Source organism: Pyxicephalus adspersus, chromosome 4 (assembly GCF_032062135.1).
Source record: "Pyxicephalus adspersus chromosome 4, UCB_Pads_2.0, whole genome shotgun sequence".
Lineage (NCBI taxonomy): Eukaryota > Metazoa > Chordata > Amphibia > Anura > Pyxicephalidae > Pyxicephalus > Pyxicephalus adspersus.
Window position 1 is genome coordinate 13132657 of NC_092861.1, and position 25982 is coordinate 13158638.

At 39.6% G+C, this 25982-nt stretch overlaps 1 protein-coding gene across 1 annotated transcript in view; it reads right to left on the minus strand.

Moving 5' to 3' along the window:
- TNFRSF21 (TNF receptor superfamily member 21) overlaps positions 1-25982 on the minus strand; it is a 72584-nt gene that overhangs the window by 22312 nt on the left and 24290 nt on the right. The window contains exons 2-4 of the mRNA XM_072407435.1: positions 21013-21625; positions 17172-17609; positions 7348-7613 (exon numbers count right to left, since the gene is read on the minus strand). Of these exons, the coding sequence (XP_072263536.1) occupies positions 7348-7613; positions 17172-17609; positions 21013-21625 (1317 nt within the window). The remainder of the gene's footprint in view (positions 1-7347; positions 7614-17171; positions 17610-21012; positions 21626-25982) is intronic.

Consider the following 25982-nt stretch of genomic DNA (forward strand, 5'->3'; position numbering starts at 1 on the left):
GCAATCTGCAGGAGGTAGCAGGTAATGATGGGGCCTGTCGAATCTTGTATATTGCGTAGGAAGCATTGGTAAGATGCAGTTTCTCAATTTAAGTTCAATTTAAAGCAATGCTATGCTTTGCCTTCACTACAAAAAATGTGTTGCTTTACCCTGCATAGGCAAAAGGATAGGAATAATTTGGTTAAACACATTAAGGTTGACCTGTTCGCATCTGATAAAGGCTCATAGTTTGCCCCACGGGATTACAAACTTTAAAAAGGAGACGGTATAAATGTCAAGACAAATAGGTCTGGGCATTTGTGGGTCCAATGGCTTGGGGGGTGGTCTCACTGGAACATGATGCCACCACTCCTTGGAAGAGAAGATGCTGTAGAGCCACAGAGTGCACATGGCATCCCTCAATCACAACATTTATTGCAAAAAAGTAATCAGCAAATGGGTGGAGAGCCCTCTGAAGTAAGGGGCCCAGTGGTGATTGCAACCTCTGCGACCCGTGTACCTTTGGACTTGTAATTATTACATTACTACTGCAGAGAAGAAGTTTGTTTGTGGGGCCCAAAATTTATCTAAAGTTCACTAGAACATGTTTGATTTAAATGCTTTATTTTCATTGTTTTATACAAAATAAAACATTTTAACTACTATAGGTTTTATTGAGCCTTCTTAACCTTTTTTCACCTGAGGAACCCTTGAAATAATTTTTAGGTTTGGAGGAACCCCTGCTAAAACCCAAGGAGGTTGGTGGAAAAAATACAACTTACATGGTGGTTGGTGTATAAAGTGTCTACTGTACAGAAATGGTCAGAATGCACCTCTAACAGATAGCTAAAAGGAGCTTTGGTGCAATCTTACTGACTCTGCCAAGTGTAGAACTTAAGGATTCCTTCAGAGATTGCAATGGGTTCCTAGAGTTTTGGCTGATTGACCTCCCAGGTAATGGTGAGTTTTGTGGTTCTTTCAGGTCACCATTACATGGGAGGTCAATCTGTCAAAATTCTAGGAACCCCTAACAACCTCTGGAGGAACTCTTGGGTTCTATGAAACCCGGGTTGAGAATGACTGGTTTATAGCTTGTACAATGGTATTAATTTATGAGGCCAAATCACAACAAAATTATCATGAATGTTTTTACTAGATTGCTATCTAGTAGCTGACATTATTTGTGAGTTTTTTTGGAAAAAGGAGCCATTCATAAGAGATTGGTCAATAACTGTTTTCTCTGAAAAAATATACTAACTGCACATCTATACTATATATTGGTAAATTGGAGTAGTTTTGGTCACAATAAAAAATAGCAAAAGCAGTGAAAATACCCTTCAAAATAATTCCATGATATTGAAAATGAAATGTTAAGTTTAACTTTTTTAAACCAAGACTTTGTTTACGGTGAAGACAATTCTTGTGGCTGTTGGGAATTTCATAGGTAAAAGTGCCTCCCTGGAGGTAAGGGGCAGAAGGTAAAGCAAACGGGTTTTACCTTACAGTAAAATACCAAATGTCTGTGTCTTAGAACAAAGAGATAATTAATGATTCTTTGTGCCTTTTCTGGCATCTTGATCATTAGCTGTTTGAAGGACCGGGGGCAAAGCCGTCAGATATTGTAGTGCTAAGGCGGCGAGGTTTGATTACAGTGTGCTGGGAACACGGAGTGTACTACAGCCCCCATCCATTATTCAGAACACAGAGAGGAACACAGCACGGCTCGAATACTCCCAAGTAATGTATTAAGCAAAACAAGTGCTGGGGACTGCGCGGGGCGGGACACATTGAGAACAAATTAAAGGACATTGTCAGTCCAACAGATAAACACACATACATATATATATATATATATATATATATATATATATATATATAGTATATAGAAAGTTTTCTGCTAGAAAAATGTGCAATTTGTGAAAAATGCAGCTCTGAACTATAAGGTTACATAGGGGGAGACGCTACTTCACAAATCTGGTATTTTTAAAAAACACCATAGCACTGTCTTGCTTTCTGCTGGTCATTTGCAAAAGTTGTTAGATATTTGGCAAGAATTGTCCATCGTTGGGCTGATTTAGTAAAGTGCATTTGCCAATATTTGTATTTCACTGATATGACCTTGGTAGTATGATCTATATTGGGTTGCACTGGGTTTTTCAGATCTTCAGTGACATTGGAATTGCCCTACAGAATAATCCTTTGTTTTTGCACTTGTCTGAAGTCTTTCCATTAATGTAACCTGTTAATTATTTTACATTTTCAGAGACAAAAAGTCTACCTAAGGTGCCACAAAACTCCTGCTCTCTATCAATTACTCTTCTTTGGGCCCTACTTTTCTACTGTAGGTGCTTCTTTCCATAGCTCATGTCTTGGTATGCCTCATAGAGATCATGAGGTTTTCTCAAAAATATCCAACAAAGTTTGTTAGCTCTTCTTGGTATGCTCCCCCTACCCACCATCCTCCTGCCCAATGAGACTACTCTTTCTAGTTAACAGTAGTCAATCTAAAGTTAGCCAGCAAACCCGTAACCTATACTGATATCACTAAGTACCAAAACCATCTTAGGCTGCAATACACACAGGTAATCTAGGGATGATTCACATGGTTCTTGTTAGCACATGAACCATTTTGCACCTTTGTACTGCATCTCCTCTACACACTCCAGCTATAAAATAAAGAGACTGCAAGAGGTTGATATTAGTTAAACATTACTTTTAAAACATACATTTGATGATAAATTATTCTTTTTTGTCTTTTAACTCAGTTGCCACTAGATACAGCAAGCTCCTTGAGCCTTCTAGGGGAGACAGCTGCCTCTTGTTATATGATCCTCTGCTCTGCACCCTTTTTTTATTGTGGGCAGCAAAATTCTATGAAGGGGAAAATTTATTTCTAGAATCATAATTCCACATACATTCAGTAATCTGTATGAGAGTTGGAATCTGGTAGCAAAGGGCTGTACATTTCTATTTGAAGGTCTCTGATGCATTGCGTGATAGTTCTCTCAACTGCAGACTGGAAAATCATCTTGAGTTCCTCAACACAGACATGCCGGCTAAGATCTTGTGTAGGCTGCAGTTTCATGACTCACGTCGTCCTTAGCATTTACTCCAAGGAATAAGCCTGCGGCCCCTGTCATAGCCGATCAGTGAAACGCTGCATGAAGAGGTCATTTGAGGGCAACTTTCTGCCTTCCATAAGAACCAACTGTTTAGGCTCCTGGCAGATGTGCCCAAGCCATGGAAAGTAGATTGTAAGCTTTGGTGATTAGTTACACCTGCAGAACTGAAGAGATTTACCAGGGATCAAAGAGGTGAAATAGTAACTGTCAATCAAAGGATGTGACAAATCCCTATATTATTATGTTATTTCAGAGGCACAGAGGACGCCTTACCTCTAGTTCTGTCCGTGGGTTTTCTACTCCTAGGCTAGTGGATAAAACTGCGTTGTTTGAATGCCTAGGTGCCAAGTGGATGCCAACAGGCACCCAGGAGTGGCTACAGGCAGTAACCACAGGGTTTTATTGAAGAGTTTGCTGTTGGAAACACTGTATTTCTTTAACTTTCTTGGATTTGTATTTTGGAATTTCATCATCCATGGAATCGTTTAGCATGGTTAAGTGCTCTAGGATGCATCTAGTGTCTGCAAAACTGCAAACAAGCAAATGAAGAAGAAGAAAACGTATTCATTCTGATAACAATTTTTAGGGGACAGCTTAATCTGGTTAACCTCAGCGGTACAGTTTGGAAATAAATGCTAGTTTGAAAGTAGCCTTAAAAGGGAACTAAACCCTTTTGTATATTTACATGTCCCTGTCCCATTGCAGGCGCCGCCATCTCCTTCCTTTTTCTTTTCCATGAATTGATCTTTAGACACCCTGATACGGCGGGCCATGATGATGTAAGTTCCACTGTCCATCCCCTTTTAGCTAGGCGCACCACATGGATCTTTTCAGTAACCACCCGGCTGTTTTTTTGGGCAGTTATTGACAAGTTGGGTCACATTACAGGTACCACCACCCAACTTCTGGGTTCTTCCCACCCAGCTTAAAAAATTCTGGGGGGAATACTGAACTGAAGAAGAAAAAATGCACCCTGAATTTATAATGTTTTTTTCCAGCTTCTTCCCACCCATCCTAAAAAGTTCTGGGAGCAATACTAATAATACTACGTTTTTTCCAGGAGCGTTTGGCAGGGTTTAAACTAAGCATGTGTGCCCTAAAAAATAGAAGGTAGAGGGTCTAGGACTAGTAACCAGTATTGCCTGTGGTCTCCCTGCACCTCACCTCCCTCAATTACTGACTTAGCATGCCTTATTCTGCACTGTGTCGGTGTGGAGGGGTCATCTTGGTAGAGGCAGGGCTTTGATTCCTCATTCCAGAAACGCCAGCAAGGAGAAGAGTGAGCAGCACAGTAGCAACCACCAAATCTCACCCCAGATTTAGGACAGATTTAGACCTGCAGCATCAGCAAAGCGTTCCCGAGTGGCTCCCGATGGCTGGCACTTTGTTGGGTGCTAGCACTGCAGTGCTGGTTCTTAAAGAAACAGCATTTAAAGATTTGACTGTGGGAGGCAGTGAACGGTACTGAACTTCTTACTGCCACCCCTATTCGTTTTCTACATCTTCCTTACAGTCAGAGAACACAATACATTAGATCTTTCAATGCTGATAGGCTGCATCATCATGTACCAGGACATATACTTCTTTTATTTAGAAACAACTCAAGACTAGATGTCAATACTTGGGGCACTGCTTAGGCACAAATAACATTTCTGGATGTTCTGTAAAATAGCAAATTTTTGGCATCTAATGCCAAGTTTTTCTCTTTATTATCAAATTCTAAATAGCTTTTGTTGACACAGCAGCATGCTACATCTCAGAGCGGCTGCATATCTAGTGCAGTGACATTTCCAAGCAATTAAGGTTTAATGAAGAACACCACACCCACACGCTAATACCATCCACTAATACAGTGACTAGCTGCCATACACATCTCCAACTCCTCAATCCTGCAGGATTAATCTTCCGTCTTGTTCTAAAATCAATCTCAGACAGCCTGATAAAACAGGTGGAAAAATAGGATTTTTACAGCACACTGAGAGAAGCATTCACAAAATCCCTAGTGTTATTGCCTGTGCCTGAAAGCACAGCCATTGCCTTTATGATTGGAAAGAAAAACTAGAAAGTAAAAACAGAGAGCTATAAAAAAAAAGATATAGAAAAATGAAAGAGCAAATACATTTCATGTAGATGTAAACCCAATCAATAATATCTTATATAAACTAACATGTTAATGACATTGCAAAATAATTTCCAAATTGTTTTATCTGTGAATTAAATTAAAATAATGTGAAATAAAAAATATAAATATAAAATAAATGCTTATTCACCTGTCCCTATTCACTACATCAGAGGCTCCGCTGCTTCCTGGCAGCATGATGTGAGCTGCGCTGCCCATTGGATGGGATAGGAACATGTGGAACCGGGAGCATTTTTGTGGCAAATACTAAAATTTGTCCATTGTATGTTTAATAAAATATATGCCCCAGACCATTCCCTCTCTCCTCTAATTAACCTGTGGCAACCAGGTGTGACTCTATAACCCCACCATAGGCCATGCCCCTCCAGTTCCATGACTGGCCAATGACCAAATAAAGCTGTGTTTTCCCAGTCCACCTTGCTGTCATAGTGTTAGTCTCTTGCTAAAGAGGCACTCTTATATTGTTTCCACTTCACCAACTTTGTCATGTCTGACCCTTTTAATTTGATGCCTAGACCAGCTTCTTTCTGACCCCGACCACAACTCTTCACAACCCCTCTGGATATCTTGCCTGGCTATTGCCACTTGTGTTTGACTTCCAGCTCTGACCTTGACTTGAAACTCCTTCCAGCCTTGGATACATCTCCTGGCTATTGCCACTTGTGTATGACTTCCAGCTATGGCATTGACCTGAAACTATCTCCACCTTTGGTTACATCGCCTTCCTTTGTCACTGTTCTGTCTGACCCCTTTCACCTGATGCCCAGACCAGCTTCTTCCTGACCCCAACTACAAATCTGCACCTCCAGCTCTGACCTTCATCTGAAATTCTCTCCATCTTGGGTACCTTGCCTTCCTTTGTCACCCATGTATGAGCTTAGGCTCTGACTTTACCCTTAAAGGTGAGGTAGGCATAAAGAAGAACGTTTCCTACCCCTTCTGCTCCTAGCCATTCTTCAATTGGTTTAGGGGCCCGTTCACACCAGTGTTTTCTGAAATATTGTTTAAGCCCAACTGAAGCTTTGTGTAATAATACATAACAAAATAAAAAGTGTGTTTGACTTAGCAATATGTCAACGGCTTTAGCAGGTAGTAAGATAACATATCACATGATATTGAACTCAATGTCAGCATGCCAGGATGAGCTATGCTGGAATAATTCCTTGCAATACTGATATAGATATCTCATTGGTTACATAGAGATATGATACAGTCCCTGAGAGCTGCAGCTGCAGATGTCAAATTCAACCAAATCTATCTTTTTGAGCTAATTATACAACCTATTATTTTTTTTACATAACGTCTATGGTTGCTATACATATAACTCTTTATGTACAGAAGCAACTGCATTGCAGGCACAGTGACACAATCCTGCATCATCTCTGGGCCCAGAACAGAGAAGGACATTTGGATACTCAGAGGAAAACAAAGGCAAACATCATCTTTGAATGTATGAAATATCAGATAAACATTGTATTCCAAAACTTTAATTGATGAATGTCAAAACTTTGGCACATTGGATTCGTCTTTACCAACTACCACCATAGAAATTGGGTGGGTCTATGGCACAGATCAGACAATGTGCAATGGGCAGATGCCCAGCTATTGTGAATCTTTATCTTTTCTTTCTTTAAAAAAATGTGCTCAAGACAAACATGTTCCCAGCTTTCGAAATTATTTTTCAGTTTCTGTTTCCTTTTTTTTTTTTACAATACTTTATTTTTAATTATTTGCAAAAGTCAGCCAGGTGTATCCCCCCTCTGCTGGTTGTTACTAAGCGCTGCAGCTCAGGTATCTCTGCTCTTCACACCTGGTCCTCATCAGTTACCTATAATAGAAGCTCAGAACTTCCACCTGATGCCTGATCAACAGCATTGGCTTGTTTATTCCCTAGATCTCTGATATCTTCTTTGATCTCTTTACCATATTTTTCGTTCTGAATTCCAAAAATTTGTTTTTAGCTCTGCCTACTTTTTAGGCCATTCTTCCTTTCCTTTCTCTGTGTGCACAGGAAGTTATCAGCTCACAAGATTTCTATCAAAACCAACGGATATTTTCATTTTCAGAGTTTGAATACACTTTAAAATGATAGAAGTAGCATTCTACCTGTACAGTATCCTCCATGAGGCCACGGATCTTCTCTACCACGTCATTGCGCCGGTGTTGGCGTAAAGCACTGATGAGTTTCGCCAGGCTAGCTTCAGGGCCTCTGATGGTCCAGTGCTGTAAAGCCGCGTAGGCCCGCTCATGATCTGCAGTGTAACCATTGGAAAAGGCTGCCACTTCATGCTCATTGGCATTACACAAAAACTGGTAGATATCTTGCCACTGACTGCCAACCTGAGCTGCCACCAGCTTCAGAATGTCGATTCCTGTGGAGGGAAAATAAATTGATTAATGCCATGCTTGTAAAGTCTGAAGGCATTGAACAGGTAAAACAGGAAAACCATTTTTAATTAGATTTGGAAGAGTTTTTTGCTTGTTGCATGTTTGCACTTTTGCATCTTTTTTTATGGCCACTCAAAATGTAATTGTACACAGTGCTCCATCACATGGGTCATGTCATACCAGTATTGATGGAATGTGATATAAACAATGAAGATGTAATGAGCAAGCAGCAGATCATTAGCCTAAATCTCTTTTGGAAATGTAAGTGATATAGTGACTGCACAATAGGTTGGGAGGAGACAGACAATCAGGGCTTATTTTCAGGTAGAGTTTGCTCTTTGTATTGGGAACATAGCCACTATGGTTAAGTCCAATCCCTAAGATAGTTTTTCTTTGCCAATAGTCTACCTGTTTATAGACACTCAACCATTATCAACATGGCTCCATGGAACCTTAAGGTTGCTAGTGGTTCATTGAACTGTTGTTGATTGATCTCTCTTTTGATGATGCTCATCTAGTTCTGGGGCCAACATCACTTTATAGAGCCACCTGCATGAGACTAATGATATTTTTAGTAACCTGTAAGGGTGGTATTCTAGCCAAAACTTTACTGGATGAATAGTCTTCCCATTGGATACCAATGTAAAAAGTTTTTGTCCCCAATAACCTCCAAATAATGGAATTTAGTAAGGGTTCCCTGAGACCCCCAATAAATTAGTTTTAGTAGAAGGTTCCCTGAGACCTGAAAATTATATTAGGGGTTTTCTCAGGTAGGGAAAGGCTGTTCTAAATAAACAGCATATTATTCTTACTGTTTTACAGTAGTCTTGTAGTGAGCTTTTGCTCCATTGGAACAAAAGATTTGCATGATATTTACATGGATGGAGTGTTTTTTTCAAATTCACTTTTTGTCCTTTTGTAATTATGTAGGAATCAGGGTGTGGTTGTCAGGTTGTTTGCATGTACCCGGTATTGTTACCTAGCAGGGAGTGATTTCTCAGCATTCACTTGCTGTATGACCTTGAACAGTGTTAGATATACATTCCTCTATGTAATAGATGTCTGATATCGGCAAGCTGGAGTGCCAGACGGTGAGAGGCACATGGTCTACCTTATCATGCTTTTGCCTGGTGAGGCTTCAAGTGTAGGAACCATCCTTGTCCTAGAAGGGTGACTTAAATTGCTGCAGGACACTCCTTCTGGAAGGCTGCCAGCTGGATGCTCAATTATACTCAGAAGGAACAACTGCAGTTCCTCTTAAATCTATAGTATTGACTATCTCTGCACAAAACTGGAGCTCTTCATTTCATCCAAGGAGACAGAAATGTGTCTTTCTGATGTTCTGAACTCCTGCAGAAAGTACAGGCTGTACCCTGTTGCAAAATAAATGCTGAGCATTTAGAATCTGACCCAAAATCTTCCATCTATTCACTTTATGAATTTGCCATCTTTACAGTGAGTAAGAAGCCTGGCACAAGCTTCACTAAACAATCTTGTTGGCAAAGTTACATCCTTTGATCGCTGCTGGGTCCAGAGCAACAAAGGCCTAGTTGTAGAAGAGATGAGGGTTTTCCGACTGGGTCTTAGAACAGGTGGTTATGGGGAATGAGGGAACTCAGTAAATGGGTTCCAAAAGCAATCTGCTGATAACTAAATTTGAGCTTAGTTTGCATATCAGTCAAGGAAAAAAGATCCCCTGATCTGTATTTTACCTTGGTAGCGATTTCATGGTGGGAAGTGATACTTAGCTATATACAAATTTATGGCTTGCCTAGACAGGCAATTAGCTGCATCTGGCAGAAGTAGCTCCAATGTGTTATATAACCCTTATGATGGACACAAATGATATCTAAACACAGTAAGTGTAACCAATACTATATTACTAAAAGTATGCAGCCACCCACCTTGAAGCTACAGATATACATAGCCAGCTAATGATGACATGGTTTAATGCATTTAGTATTGTGGCCTGACCTCAACCCTAGTGACCAACTTTTGGGTAAACTGTAACACAGTTTGCACGTTTATCCCATTAGCAATTGTTATGGGGGCAATTAATGGGAGTCTGTCTAAAACTTAGCACAATACTGTCTTTTAAATACAAAGCTCCTTCGACTGCATTCCTGGACAAGCCCAGCACATGTTAAAGCATCCGTTAAGGTCTATGTGTTCAGCAACCTACAATGATTATCCCAGGAAAAAATACAGAATTGCTCTATTCCCTTTAACTGGCACGCCTACTTAGCTTACTAATGGGGATATTACTACAAAAAGATGGAGACGTAAGAAAAAGTTAATAATATGATAGCATAAGGCTAGCAGAGTACACATAAATGAATCCTCCACCTATTTACATAGATGGTTAGGTTAGCGGGAAGTACAAGTGTTGCTTTTGGACTTGTGTAGCTTGGAAGGCTTGTTAGATCTCTTGGAGGAAAAACAAATAACTACTAAATTACTTTGACATTTATAAAACAGGAAAATCTTTTTTAAATTCATCCCTAACAGACTTTACTTGTGACCAGTAAAATGTGGTCAGATTTATTGCAGTAACTTTGGTATTGCAGAAAAGAATACAAGGATTTGAATGATGAAACTACTGGAAAATCCCTTTTCATAAAATACATAAGGGGTATTCAATGTTTGCTCCCCCTTTACATATGAATCTGAGGTGCCCTCCTTCTTGGTATGTGAGAATATGAAACTTCTTTTTCTTTGTGGTGTTTGTGGCATTCTCCTTTACATATCTGACATCTTTTAGGCATATGAGAATCTGAGACACCCCTTTGCTTGGCATATGAGAATCTGAGGGACCCCTATGCTTGGTATATAAGAATTTGAAGCAAACTTGTGCTTGGCATATAAGAATCTTAGGCATCCTCTAGCTTGGAATACAAGGACTGGGACACCCTGAAGATTTCCATATGAGACTCTGAGACACTCTCCTGTTTGGCATATGGGAATCTGAGGCACCTTATTGCTTGGCATAGTAGAATCTGAAAAATCACCCCCCTTTAAATGCCCTACTGGCTGGCTCCTTTTTTTCATACAAATACAGGGCATCTTGCTGCTTCGCATAAGAGAATGTAAGGTACCTTCTGGCTTGGCATACAAGTATCTAAGCCACCCTGTAGCTTGGCATATGAGACTCTGAGGGACCCCTATGCTTGGCATATAAGAATTTGAAGCAAACTTGTGCTTGGCATATAAGAATCTGAGGCACCCTCTAGCTTGGAATACAAGGCCTGGGACACCCTGCGGATTCCCATATGAGACTCTGAGACACTCTCCTGTTTGGCATATGGGAATCTGAGGCACCTTATTGCTTAGCATAGTAGAATCTAAAAATCCCCTCTCGCAATATAAAAAGTTTAAATGCCCTACTGGCTGGCTCCTTTTTTTCATACAAATACAGGGCACCCTGCTGCTTCGCATAATAGAATGTAAGGTACCCTCTGGCTTGGCATACAAGTATCTGAGCCACCCTGTAGCTTGGCATATGAGACTCTGAGGCACCATCTCTCTTGCAATACAAGTATCCGAAATGCCCTTCTGGCTGGCTCCTTTTTTTACATACAAATATAAGGCAGCCTGGTGCTTGGCATATGAGAATCTGCAGCATTCCAAAGCTTGGTATATGAGAATGTGAGGTACCCTACTGCTCACCATACGAGAACCTAAGGTACCCTCTCTCTTTGGCACCTGGAAATCTGAGGCACCCTCCTGCTTGCCATATGGGAATTGAAGCAAACTTGTGCTTGGCATATAAAAATTTAAGGCAATCTTGTGCTTGGAATATGAGAATCCAAGGCACCCTCTGGCTTGGCATACGAGGATCTGAGACACCCTGCTACTTGGCATATGAGACTCTGAGACATTCGTCTGTTTGGCATATGAGAATCAGAGAAACCATCCCATTTGCAGCCCATGAATCTGAAATGCCCTCCTGGTTGGCGTATTGGATTCTGGGGCACTTTGGATATATATTTGAGATGCCTTCCTGCCTAGCATATTAGACACTTTTAAATCTGCTCAGTAGCAATATTCTGCAGGTCCCCCTCCCATCAGTAAAGGATGAATAAGATGCAAAGTGTTATACAAATTACTGAGCTCAGAAGAGGTAAAGCATGGGCTTTATATCTTAATACATCTCCAGACCTCATTTGCAGCAAAGCTCCTGGAAACAAAGGTGTTCTCTGACTCCAGACTGAAGGGAACCTATGAAATCAGATTCCTGAATCAGAGATGAAACCTGATTGTTGCCACAGATAACGGTTCCAAATGTCATTGCTCTGCATTCTGCAAATCCTCCAGTGTGACAGGGATGCGGCTGAGCTGGTAATATTCTGGATATTCTGCCAATCTGAGCATTTCTGTATATCAATTTTAGGTCTGTTAGGTCTGTCTGGGGGCATAATACACCTCGGAAAAGGTGTTACTATTTTCGAAGAAGGTGGAACCTGTGACTGAAGTGGGCAATTTCAAAAGTATTATCCTGTCTATAGTCTGCAGTTACTATGGGAACTGTAGCCGGCAGCCAATAATGCAGCACAGAGGCTTCATATACAATTCGAAAAAAGCAATGCTACTTTTGTGTGTGTGCTCAAAAAATAATTCAGTTCTAACCCATCACAATCTAAAATGGTCTGTTCTTGTGCTTCCAAAATGTCAGTGTTTTTATGCTCTGATTGCTGTTTCATTTGAGATCCTTTATCAGCAAATGACTAACAATCCATACCAGAATCAACAGATATCGATAAATCAATATAAAACAGAAAAAAGAAGCCCTATTTGCACAGCTCGCCCGTTACAACAAATAACCTTCCACAAAGTAGATAGAAAAGTGTAAAGCTTACAGAACACCTCCTCATGTCCCTAGCATAAGATGGATGGATTCTGTAGTCCCTGTGATGGATGGAGATGTTGCTTACTAAGATCTCTAAATTTCCTGCTGGATCAACAGATAGAATTTGGTATTTATCCAACAGATATATTAAAAAAAAACCAAAAAGCAGCAAATAGAAGTGTTAATTAGCGTTAATTAATGTTAGGGTTGGAAACTGTGGCTTTAGAGCTAAACTATACTTTAAAAATTAAAAAATTGATAGCAGACAGGCCAGTTATTGCAAAAAGGAAAGGTGAAGTTCCTCTGCGATGAAACAAACTTCACATGCACTTGCAGTTGGAGGTGCACAGTGTATGATCCATGGAGATGGAATTGGAACTGCTCAGTGTATGATCCCTGGAGCTGGAGCTTGGAGCTGCACAGGTTACGATCCCTGGAGATGGAGTTGGAGCTGCAGTGTATGATCAATGGAGATGGAGATGAAGCTGCTCAGTGTATGATCCCTGGAGATAGAGTTGGAGCTACACAGTTTACGATCCCTGGAAATTGAGTTGGAGCTGCAGTGTATGATCCCTGGAGCTGGAGCTTGGAGCTGCACAGTTTACGATCCCTGGAGATGGAGCTGCAAAGTTTGTGATCCCTGGAGATGGAGCTGCAAAGTTTGTGATCCCTGGAGATGGAGTTGGAACTGCAGTGTATGAACCCTGGAGATGGAGTTGGAGCTGCAAAGTTTACGATCCCTGGAGATAGTGCAGAACAGTGTATGATCCCTGGAGCTGGAGGTGCACAATGTATGATTCCTGGAGCTGGAGGTGCACAATGTATGATTCCTGGAGCTGCACAGTGTATTATCCCGACATAGATGGCTGCCAAGAATAAATTAACTCCCATGCACATATCTGGAAGTTACTTTATTCCTGCTTGGATAATCAGGATGGCCAACTCGGAAAAGGACCAGCTAAAGATGCCAGAGACGGTGCAAGGAGAGGTGAATTCAGATAAAAAATTGCAAACAGGCAAATAGGTTTATTTTATTGCTGTCCCTTCTGCAACAAAGAACAAACCTGTTTTTTTTTATTTTATTTTTAAAGATTAGCTCTGATTTGGGTTGTGGCTGTCTCTTTGAGGGGATGCAAGGGCTGATTGCTATTGCTTAATGGCATGAAGGTCTCTGGGTGGAATTGGGAACTCTGACATAGTATCATACTTGGTGTTTCTAGCACATATACATTACCAGTGGTTGATTCCACTTGTCATTGTCTACCTGGTTTTGCTTGTCCATTTTTTACCCTTGCTGTTTTTCACTGCCTCTACATTCACCCTTCTGTATAAGTCACAAAATTAAATATTAAGCTAAAAGAGAATTTTAATGTTCTCCCTGTCCACTCATTAGCACTGAGGTATGCTGCCTGTCATGTTGCTCCCACAATTTATGATGTCTAATAGCTTTAGTGTAATATTCATTTTAGCCTTATATCCCCTGCGGAAAGGGCTTTATTAGGGTCATTGTGAATGTTTTGTGTTACGGCTGAATGGTTAGGTATAAGCAGTTCTGGGGCAAGGCAGGATTGAACCGGCTGTGCAGGCCTTTAGATGTGGGTGTCATGTTTTCTTTGGAAAGGTTATGAACACATGGTTGTTTAAAGGAGCTGTGTTTTTCCTTCTTCTACTGAGGCTCTTTTTACTTTATTTGCTACGCTTCTTTATTTGTTCATGCTACATGTGCAGGACTTTAGATGTGGCCATTATAGATTCCATGGAAAGGCTATGAGGGCATGGCTCTTTAAAAGAGTAGTATTTTCTATTCTTCCTTCAAGACTTTTTACTTTATTTGCCATGTTGTGTGTTTTCATGAATATAACCTTTTACTGCTACCTATCCTCTACATTTCAAATGCACCTGTTATCATATCAAACCTGCCTCAAACCTAACTAATTCATTTTAAGTATGGGGTGAAATAAAAACCAAGTTAGCAGAAGTAAATAATGTGTGTCTAGAAAATTGACGATACAGAAGAAGTTTATTCAAATGTTATTTTCTTATAATGTCGAGCCCTGCTCATACCCACCCACCTATCAGCTATATTTGTTCTTAAATGTGATGGGTGGTCTTACTGACCAATCAGAAGGCACGGATAGAAAAAAGAATCATCAAAAAGTCAAAACTTGCAAATAATTTCCAGTGTTCTTCCCAGCCCCTTTAAACTGGGTGCACCACCCAGCACTTTTCAATATCCACCCTGTTTTTGGGTACTTACTGAAGAGTTGGGTCACAATACAGGGGCAGCCACCCACCTACACTTTCTTCACACCCGGCTTTTGAACAATGAATTTCTGTTGCATAAATGTGAATTATTATCTGAATAATTTGCAAATATCTGAGTTATTAAAGATCATTTTATTATGAGCTTTTCACTAATGGGAACTTTTAATTCATTTTTTACATTTCTTTGCACATGATTGGGTAGTCTCTTCAAAGTGAAAGTTTCACCACATTTAATAGGATACGTGAATTATCTCTTGCAAGTGAACAACTTAAATTCCTTGAGCAAATCATCCCCAAAGGCTCATTGTAACTATCATTATTATTAGGAACAGAATAGGCTGAGATATCCCGGTCGTTTGGCACAATATTTCCTACTTTTGGGTATGACACCCTACATATCTTAATGCTATTCAGGTAAAATAATAATAATTGACCCACCAATACATAACATACATAACGTATAAAACTAGAAAGGAGTTAAATATTTTCTTGGGGCTCCAAAGATACATAGGAGCAAGAAAATGACTACCCAAATTTACCAAAATATGTTCATCAATATAATGATGGTGATTGTCCAGCCCATGTGATATACTTTATTACTGGATTATTTAATATTTCTTAACCAGGGTTTCTAGGAACATCAGGACAGTTTAACTGACACCAATGATCTTTTTGGCTATCTGTAAGAGTGACATTCTTCTCAGTGGCCAGCAACGTAAGAGACATTCTTCCTACTGGCCACCATGCTAATATACTGTGAGCTGTAGATATAGGAATTATAGTAGGGGTTCCTTGAAGACCTAAAAGTTATTTTAATAGGTTCCCCTATGATATAAAATGTAAGAAAAACCTGATTTATTATATTCAACATGAAATGAGATCAAGAACATTGGAGCTACAGTTCAGAGGTAGCTGACATAATTGCACAAGTCAGCGTGTGTGGGAAGCTCCTACAATTATCACAGTGTTACACACGGCATATAATTCTCCTGATAAGATGATAATATTTGGTGATGCCATAATGTCCAGGATTCCTGGAATTCCATTAGGAAATATTAATTATAAAACAGTGAGATGTCTGCTGTGATCACACCATGCTAATTAATATAACACTGCAAATTGTATTCAAAGGGTGAAAACTTATGAAGAGAGAATGGAGAACGCAGAGAGAACGAAGATTTGATTTGCACTAGAAACTACATGAACTACATCAAACAATTACAAATAAATCAGGGTTGCATGAACAGATGTAGATTTTAGAGGACAGTTACAGCATATCTCCACTACAGGGCGATTAACATTTTCATAGTGACAATTGATGCTTTGGTTGCGGTAATAAAATTACCCAAAAGTAGCAATAAAAATTGAAGCCCATTTTTTTTAAATCGCCAAAGGTGGCAGCCTGGATGTTTGAAACAGTGAAAAAGTAAAGGGGTAAATTATACGGGCCTTATTTATTAAAGCTCTTTATTAAAGAAGATAGACTGTCATGGGAGAACCTGGGTGATCTAACAAGGTTCGAATGGATCTGGCCCAGGATTGAAAACATATAGCAAATTATTTAAAAAAAATCCATTGCAGGTTTGTTGGATCACCCAGGTTCATCCACGATAGTCTATCTTTGTAGATAGACCAGTATTGGAGAGCTTTCATGAATCAGACCCAATGTGAACAAACTTGTAATCTAATAATCAAAAGGCAAGGTTGGGTTAGGCTGATCACCACTTTATATGTGTGACAGTAGCATTATAAACTGGTGGTAATAAAATAGTGATTGCCTGGAATTCCCAGAATGGGTTATCTATAAAGAATATCACCACAACCTTCATGGTGAAGTTCTGATCCCCCTCCTCTTGCTTGTATTTATTCTTATTGGATTCTTATTGCATTTGGCTGCTATCATGGACTATAGGAAACTATGGGGAGATGTCAGATTACAGTGCAACTATAAAAGCCGTGTTTGATATCTGAATAAAGGAAGTTTTATGGTTCTGAAATCCTGTAGGTTCTTGGTTTAAGAACCTACTTTAGCAGATAAAGAAATCCAAGTAGTTTATCCAATACATCTTCAAAGAGATTGTGAATCATTGGCCCAGTTATTTTATAGTATACATCTATTTGTCTGCTTAGAATGATAAAACAGGTCTTTTGCAAAGTTTTGAACTCCCAGCTATGCACACAATCTACAAATCTGCATATGAAATACAATCGTGAAAATAAAGAATATCAAGCAGGTACAAGCAAAAACACCTGATCAAAATCTTTTGGATAAATTGAAGAGCTAAAGGTAAAAATAGTAACTCTCTTTAAATGTACTATTCTTTGGAATTCTCTGGAAGACCACAGACTAGAAAAGCTAGAATTGGATTGGTTACCCTCGCTCCCCACTATTTAAGCATACACATGTTTTACTCTTATTGTTTCCACTTACCATGCCCATTACAGTAGTAAATCCATTTCTCTCTGTTGTTTGTCAAGGCTGTGGTTTTCTTAAAGCCCGCTTTCTCCACAATAGAACTCGGATCCTGCTTTGGTCCTTTTTTGAGGGTGCGTGAGCTTTTCCTGACACTACACACCACAATGATCACAAGTACGAGCAGCAAAAAAAGTACAATCATCCAAGGTAAGTGCTCATTGATGTCAAAATGGTGTGGGACTTGTCGAAGTGGAGGCCCCCTCTTGGTGGTCTTGTAGCCTGTGTTTTTGGGTCCTTCCCCTCCAGTCCCCACTGACCCTGGCGGTTGGGCTCCTTCCGTCATCTGTGCAGGCTGCCCATGAGGTCTTTGATGTTGTCCTGCTCCCTGGTCTACTGTCATGTTCAAGTATCTAGTTTCATTCTTTTCAGTTTCGTTGTAAACATCTGTGGGCTCTGAAACACGAGCAGAGATGATGGGTTAGTTAGAAGTCAGAGGAGAACCTGAGAGCAGTAACAAAGTTGTAGACTGTTGGGATAATGAACAACCAAACTCTAAACTCAGACTTCCTAGCAGGAACTTGAGAATGAGCCAAACGCTCTTAATTTTAGCACAAGTAGGCTTTTTATATAGGCTGAGCTTGAGCAGCTTGATGATCTCACTTATTTACCTTGGCAAGAAACAAAGCCTTAGACCGTCCGGGAAAGCCACATACCTGTTGGTATTTTCTTTCTTAACCCCCCTAGCGCTCTAATTCTGTCAGTTTTTTGATGCAAAAAGTGATCCTATTTTTTTCCATAGAAATTTTTGTTTATATTGTGGGCCTGTAATTCTTAGGATTAACTCCCGGGTATAATAATTATATTTATTCATTATATTATAATCATAAATTATAATATAATACATATTTATAAATAATAGTTTTAAAAAATAATGAAATATTAGACAACAATGTAATCTTAAAATAAAATATAAAATTAAAAATGTACTTTTATTTTTATTTCATGTTTTGTGTTGTTTTTCTACTGTAAAAACCATTTAAAAGCAGATTACATTCAGACTGTAATCTGCTTTTAAATTTGCTGCCCGGACACCCCCCCCAACACATCACCACTCGCATCACCTGGAATATGACTCATCCTCCCGGGTGTCCCACCCGCCTCACGCCGACGCTGGAGCTGCTGCTCTGCATCTCCAGAGAGATGCAAAGCACAATGCAGGACTTTTGCATTGTGCTTTGCATCTCACTGCTAATGCGAGCAGCGGCATGGCCGGGACCCGGGTAGTATTTAAAAGCAGATTACTCAGTAATCTGCTTTTATATTTCCCACCCGGCCACGCCCCTCGACGGACTGGCGCCCCGGCATCACAGCAGGACCATCCGATCACCGCTGGAGCGGGGGGCAAAGGTAAGAGGGGCTTCTAAAGTTACCCCAAGTGTGACTCGGGATTACCGCTTTTTGCATGTAAAAACCAGCCCGAGTCACACTCGAGATTACCGCTAGGAGGGTTAAGGAAAAACCCCCTGAAAAAAAAATCTTTTTCAACACTCACAATTGGCATATCAGTGGATCAAACCACATGAAATAACCAACAGTATTTGTGGAACTATCACTCTCTGACCTACCACTTTCTGTCCTCATAATTTGTACACCCCCAACTCCTCCACAAATTCAACTGAATTGATACAGCAATGCAGTCATTGTTAATTTTTAAGACAATATCTATATATAACTGAAAATGACACTAATGTTAAATTGCAGCAAAGAAAGGGTCACGCTGTGTCAGCTACTGAGATTACAGTTGTTACTTGCTTTCAAAGCATATCTTTGGCTAATGGCTATTCATTAGGTTTCAATACAAAATGTTGCAACATAAAGTATTAACCCTTATCAGATAGAGTTTCCTGTTTGCAGGTCTTTGAGTTTCAAAAACAGCTACCAGTGAACATTACCACCCAGTTATTAGTGTAGCTGCACTATTGTACAACAGATTGTTACAGTAATTAGATTGTGCAAACATTGACCAGCGGCATGCAATCAGCCATGTGCTCCACTAGAACATTCCCAAGATATTTACACAATGAATTGTAAAAGGCAGAAAAAGAAGAGTTAGCATAGGAAATCACCCTGGATCAAAGGGAGGAAATATGGTTCTGGGATTCCAAGGCCAACTATATATATAACAAAAAAAGAAGAAAGATCTCTAACCATCTAGCTGTGACTACAGAGATGAAAAACTAGGTAAGTCATTCTGTGTACATGTGCAGCATATCAATGTAAAATGCTCACTGTTTTCCACATAACAGTTCTGTAGCTTCAGATCTTGCACACTATTACAGAACTCAAAATCGAATTTTATAATTAATTAGGATATTAAATATGTTTCTTCTGTTATAAATAGATCCTATTTCCTGTGTTTTTTTTTTTTTTTTTTTTTGCGATCTGCAACTCAGTTTACAGCAACCTATGGAACCGTGAGAAGGTTACTTTTCACATGCAGAGGACTTTCCTCATTCTGGCCTGGTCAATCAAAAGCCTAAACACACCAAATGAAAGCGAAGATGTGACAGAGGTCAGAGCAAGGACTGAAGCACTGAATTAGATTGCTGTACAAGGTAAATGTTAATATGTGCAAATCTGATGTACTTACATGATGTGCAAATTATGGGTCACCAACATGCACAAAATTCAGCTTCGGTTTATTGGATAAAACAAAAGTAGTTTTATAAAATCTTTATGGTCAGAAGTGGACACTTGACTAGCACATTTATCCAATGCATGGGAACTAAAATGTTTTCAGTGAATGCCACAACACACAGACAGTTTAGACAATTGCATGCTTCCAACTTGTGGCAACAGTTTGAAAACGGCCTGGTTCTGTTCCATCATGACTGTGCCCTTGTGTACAAAGCCAACACCATAAAGATATGGTTTGATGAGTTTGGTGTGGAGCAGCTTGAGTACCCTACACAAAGCCCTAACTGTAACACTATTAAAGCAGAACTATAGTTCCACTGTTAGGAATCTATGATGAGGCAGGTCATTATTGAACAGGTCAGGCAATGTCCCTTCTGCAATAATTCCTCTTGCCTGATAGCTCCTGGATGCCAGACAATCCTGGTTTCACAGGAATTAATTAACATCATCCCAGCCAATTAAGATCATCTACTGGAGGAGAAGAAAGCAGGTTCCGTTCTGCTTTAAGTACTTTGAAATCAATTAGAATAAAGAATGTGATCAATATCTACTTTTTTAACATCAGCACCTCACCTTACAAAAGATCTTTTAGCTGTGCACAAATTCCCACTGTTCATGGTTTTGGAATATATTGTCCATAAAGCTGATAAAGATGTAATGGTTAGGTGTTTATTAGTTTCTTTTAGACTCAGGTTCCTTTCCTATAGGCTGCTGCTATTATTTATAAAGTGCTTTTCCCATGCACTGCTAATAAATAGTAATTAAAATTAGTGAACAATGAATGATTTGACCAAAGCTGTCACATGGTTCTGCATATACCTGGAATTGTTTCCTTTGACTTCAGGTACTAAAGGAAGCATTTGCATGCACAAGCCTGTTAGTATTTGAGGAATAAATTACGCTTGTGCCTTGGCCTTAATATGAGAGTCTTATTAAAAGTTCTGCACAGAGGAGGGCAGTTCAAACTTTGTCAATCATATAGCAAATGAGTTATGTGTTTGTTTTCCTTACTGATGACACATTTGTTCGGAATAATATTTTTTTCCCTTAAAACAGAAAAATACTCCCTAGGCATAACAAATTCAAACTGTGATTCCAAATATGTATTTGACCAAAAGGAAGAATAAAAACTGGCTACATATACAGTAGGATTTCTCACCATATTCAGTGGGTGGAGAGTAGAGGTCCGTAGATTGAGAAGAAGAAAGAGGTCCACATATATTGTCTTGTTCTTTCGTACCAGGCTTGGTGACCACCAGGCCAAGCTCAAAGCAGTTGGTATGGGGCTTACATTTCATCGTACTGGAAGGCACATCAGAATAGGTACCATTGTTACAAACCCTACATTTGACGTTTTCAGTTTCACTTCCTTTCTTTTTCACGCCCCATCCTAGTGGGCACACCGTGTGGTTGGCACAGGAGCCATTGACAAGATATGTTGCAGGTGGGCATGAGCACTCACGGTCATACAAGGCAGAGCAAACTGTTTTTGTGACCATAGGATGCTCACATGGTGGACTGCATGGATGACACCTTTCATTCCCATTTTCGTGTTTGGTGAAGGTGCCATTGGGGCACGGGCTACACTCCCGGAGGTCAGACTCAGTACAGTGCTTGGACATATAGGTGCCTGCTGGGCATTTGTCACAGGGTATGATTTTTGTAGGCCCAAGATCAGTGTTGTTATATTTTCCAATGAGCTGAAAGATTGTCTTCTTGTCAGATAACGGTTTGGACTCAGCTCCCACCAATTCTAGATGACACAGCAGAATCTGAAAGAAGAAGAAACACAAGTTTTAAACTTGCACCAAAACAGAGCAGTCACAATAATGAAAGATGATAGTTTGTGGGATGAAATTTAGGTGGGTGAAAGACCAAGTATCATGACCCAACTCATCAGTAACCACCATAAAAGAATCGGGAGGAAGCTGAACAGTGCTGGGTAGTGCGCCCAGCTAAAAGGGGCTGGAGAGAACACTGAAGACACCCCTGCCAGGTACTTCCTTGCAATAATTCTCTTTTATTATATACCTGAAGTTCAGATGTAGTCACTTGGTCATGCGTTAAACTACAATGGAAGATAGTATTTTATGTTGCCGTAGCAATTAATGAACAAACCATTTTGTTTGCCCAGCAAAGTTATAAATAAATAATTTATTATTTATTGGCTTACAATTGGCAAATAGCTAAAATTTCTATTGAGATTACTGTCATTCAACCCAATCCATTCCCCCAGTCTTGGTTTTGATCCCAGCAGACAACCCATATACATTTGCCCCAGGGGGTGATCCCTTCCTCCTTAGGGTTACTCAAGCACAAATGTTTGCCCACTGATTTAAAAATGTTATTCAAATTTATTATTGAATCATTCCTCCTTCTCTAACTATAATCCAAGATCTATAGCTACATCTACAATGAATGTTTCACACTACACTATTAGGATTTCAGAAGCAATCACTGAATCAGTGATCACTACTAAACTATACGTTTCTTAAAACTAAATTGTAGTTCATTGTTCCTGAAATATACAATGAACATACTGTGTTTGGTAATATGGATTACCACAGGAATACATGCTGAAAGTTACCAATGATACCAGTACTATATCAGCAGCACCACAATACACTGTACGGCCAATGTGCGAGGCCGCTGGACAATCAAACCTGAAAAATACCTGTTGGACATCCCCTTCCAAAACCATTCATATGGGCTTGATCTGTTTGGCTACAACAGCCTTCACTCTTTTGGGAAGACTTTTTACAAGACTTTGTATTGTGACTGTGGGTAGGCAAAAGCATCTGTGCAAATAGATACTAACGCTAGGTGTAAAAACCAGAATGGTAAACACTGTTCCAATTAATTCTCCTAGATTGTAGGCTCCTAAGGGCAGGGTCATCTACTCCTCCTGTTTCGCTGTCTGTATCTGTTTGTCATTTGTAAACCCTATTTAATGTACAGCGCTGCGTAATATGTTGGCTCTATAATAATAATAATAATTCTGAAGGTATTCGGTAAGGTTGAGGTCAGGCTACTGTGTAGGTTACACAAGTTCCTCCACCCTAGATCGTGTCTTAAGGACTTGGCTTTGTGCACTGGGCCACAACTATGATGTAACAGATAAAGGTCTTTCCCAAAATTGATGCCAAGGGGTTGGATGATTAATCATCCAGAATATCTTTGCATGCTGTAGTATTAACAGCACCCCTTACTGTAAACCCTTGCCCCTAAAATTTGAAGGGGTGCATATTTTTGGCAGAATTCTAGGTGCAGATGGTCAGAAGTTAACAAACTTTTAGAAGTTCTCTGCAAGCTCCAATATCTCCTGTATAACTGCACTGATAGGTCACATTACAAATAACATGAAACAGCTCACATGGACCACACAGAAGGCTTTGCAGGATCATAAATGACTTTCAGCCATCACTTGATCATCACTCCTAATAGACACTGTACTTTAGCTTATTAAACAAATGTCGTGGTGCTCCATTACAATGCAATCTGATACACTAAATAAATGCACACGTCATCCTATTCTATTTGGCTGGGCTTTTGTTATTTGCAGAAACCAGTAATGACAGCATGGTCTGAGTCACAGAGAGTAGCGTAGATGAGTAACTAGCTGAATTCCTGGAGAATGACTGTACACTATGGAGAAATCCCTTTCTACTTTCACCTGACACGTTCCAAAGCTGTTACAGATTACAGCTCCTTTCCTGGAATGTGAGAATCTAATGACATTGTACTATTACGGGAAGTGTACACACAGAGACTGAAACCCTCTACTAGCTGCTCGGTGACCAATGACACTGTGATTGTAAATGATTGCTCACATAGTATTGTAAAATGGATAGAGGACTAAGGTTTCTTGTAATTTAGGTTTGGAATATTAGGTTTAGTGACATCTATATACAAAGTTTAAATAGAAAAAAATTTTATAGAATAGATCCATGATACCAAAGATGCAATGCATGTTGGCCGTCACCTGCGAATACTTATCACTGCCTTCGTAAAAAAGAAACACCTAACAGTCCATTGTTTAAGAGAATTAATTCACAATGCTTGTAGTTCTCATTCCCTTTAGGGTAAGTAGAGTTCAGCTAAACCAACCAGTACCTGGAAAGCTGCTGGCATGGAACAAATGTGCATTTCAATGAAGTCTCCTCTCCTTACGTTTGCTCCAGGCCATCAACTCACTAAGCTGAAGCCAATATGACGGTAATAGATTAGAGTCTGCAGCTTTGAGAACAAGATCTGCAATGCAAACTCCAGTGCCTGAAAGGTTCAAACTGTGCAAACTGTTTTTTTCTGTTAAAAACTATTTGATGAGTTGACCCTCCCTGCATAATTGCTGACTTAAGGGGTTCTTCTCACGCAGAACCTGCTGATTAACCGTCTTGAACGCCTTGTTTTTTAACCCTGCTAAGAGACTTCTAAGCTGTCCTTTATCACTGTGCAGCCTAACCCTGGAAATCTAATGCCAACCAACAAGTTGTCTGAGGCCATGCTGGCACTTTCCACATAAGACACAATGGATTTCTTAAACTAGGTGTTCCTCATGCCAAGAAACAAACACAACTGCCCGAGCCATGGCTGCTTGGAAGCAGCTTGGCAGTGCTGTTAAAACAGCAAACAGTTCTCTAAATCAGTGGTGTAGAACAAGTTCTGGGAGTCTGATAAACAGATAAAGATACCTGAAAGCAATCAACACTTATTTTTTAGGTTACTGTTTAGGCAACAGGAAGTTTGAGCCTCTGGAACATATGTGCTATTTACATGCTAATGTGTATGCAGGTATTCCTCTATATTATTGTCGGGAAAGACACTGTTCATTCATAAAAACACATTTTACAAATTTGCCTGCTTCCAAATTTATAGAAACAAGTTGGGGAGGTCTCCAGCACAAGTCATACCCCAGCGCATAAAGTCAGCTTCCTTAAGACATGATTTGATGAGTTTAATTCAGAGAAATTCATTCGGCTATCACAGAGCCTTGACAGCAAACTTTTGCACACCTTTGGGATGGAAAACTGATCATAAGCCAAGTCTATTCATCCAACGTCAGTCCCTGTCCCTAAGTGAATTTTGGTATACATGTGGATGAGAGGAAATGACTCCATGTTAAAGCACTAAAGTGCCCTTTGTAAAATGCTCAATCAGGCAGGTCATTATTGCAAACAGGGACATGAGATGTCCTTTATGCAATAATCCCACCTACCTGCGGGATCAATCCGGGAAACTGTCAAAAAAGCTAAGCTGCACTTGTGCTTCCTACTAGATTGTAAGCTCTTCGGGGCAGGGTTCTCTCCTCCTGTATCACTGTCTGTATTAGTCTGTCATTTGCAATTACTATTTAATGTACAGCGCTGCGTAATATGTTGGAGCTATATAAATCCTGTTTAATAATAATAATAAAATATTAATAATTGCAGATAATGAAGGAACTCCCACGTACAGGTAACGTATAGGAAGAGAAGAAGATGCAGGTTCCCTGTGACAGAACTGAGACGTGCATGTTTAGTTCCGCTTTAACTTTGCAAACCCAACAGTACTTACATCATAAAGTCTTACTCCAAATCTGCAGAAATTACCAGTCCAATACAGCAAGTGCCTTTTATTTTACACTGCAACATAAAGCTATACAAAAGAATATTATTATTATTAATATTATTATTATTATTACTAAACAGGAATTATATAGCTCCAACATATTACGCAGCACTGTACATTAAATAAGTTATAGGCACATAAGTACCCAAGTACAATTCATACAAAGAACTAATCTCTGTTACTTTCTTTTTGGCATAAATTAAATACATAAAACGTATTTTTAGGGTACTGCTTAGGAATAATTATCATTTCCAGACTTTCTATATTACATATTAGGTCTTCACATTCTGAGTTCACGTTGGCAATATTGCCCATGGTTTTGGAATAGGATGTTTAACAAGCTCATGTACAGTAGGTGTGATGGTCCAGTGATCACAAACTTTTATTCATAGTGTATAAAGCTAAAGGTTTAGACTGAAGTGGGAGGGTTTTATTTCCCGGTGGGAATAGGTGTATGATGGCCTATAATTTGGCTTTATTGCCAACCCTAATTCATAGTATAGAAGCAAAACAAAGGTAGAA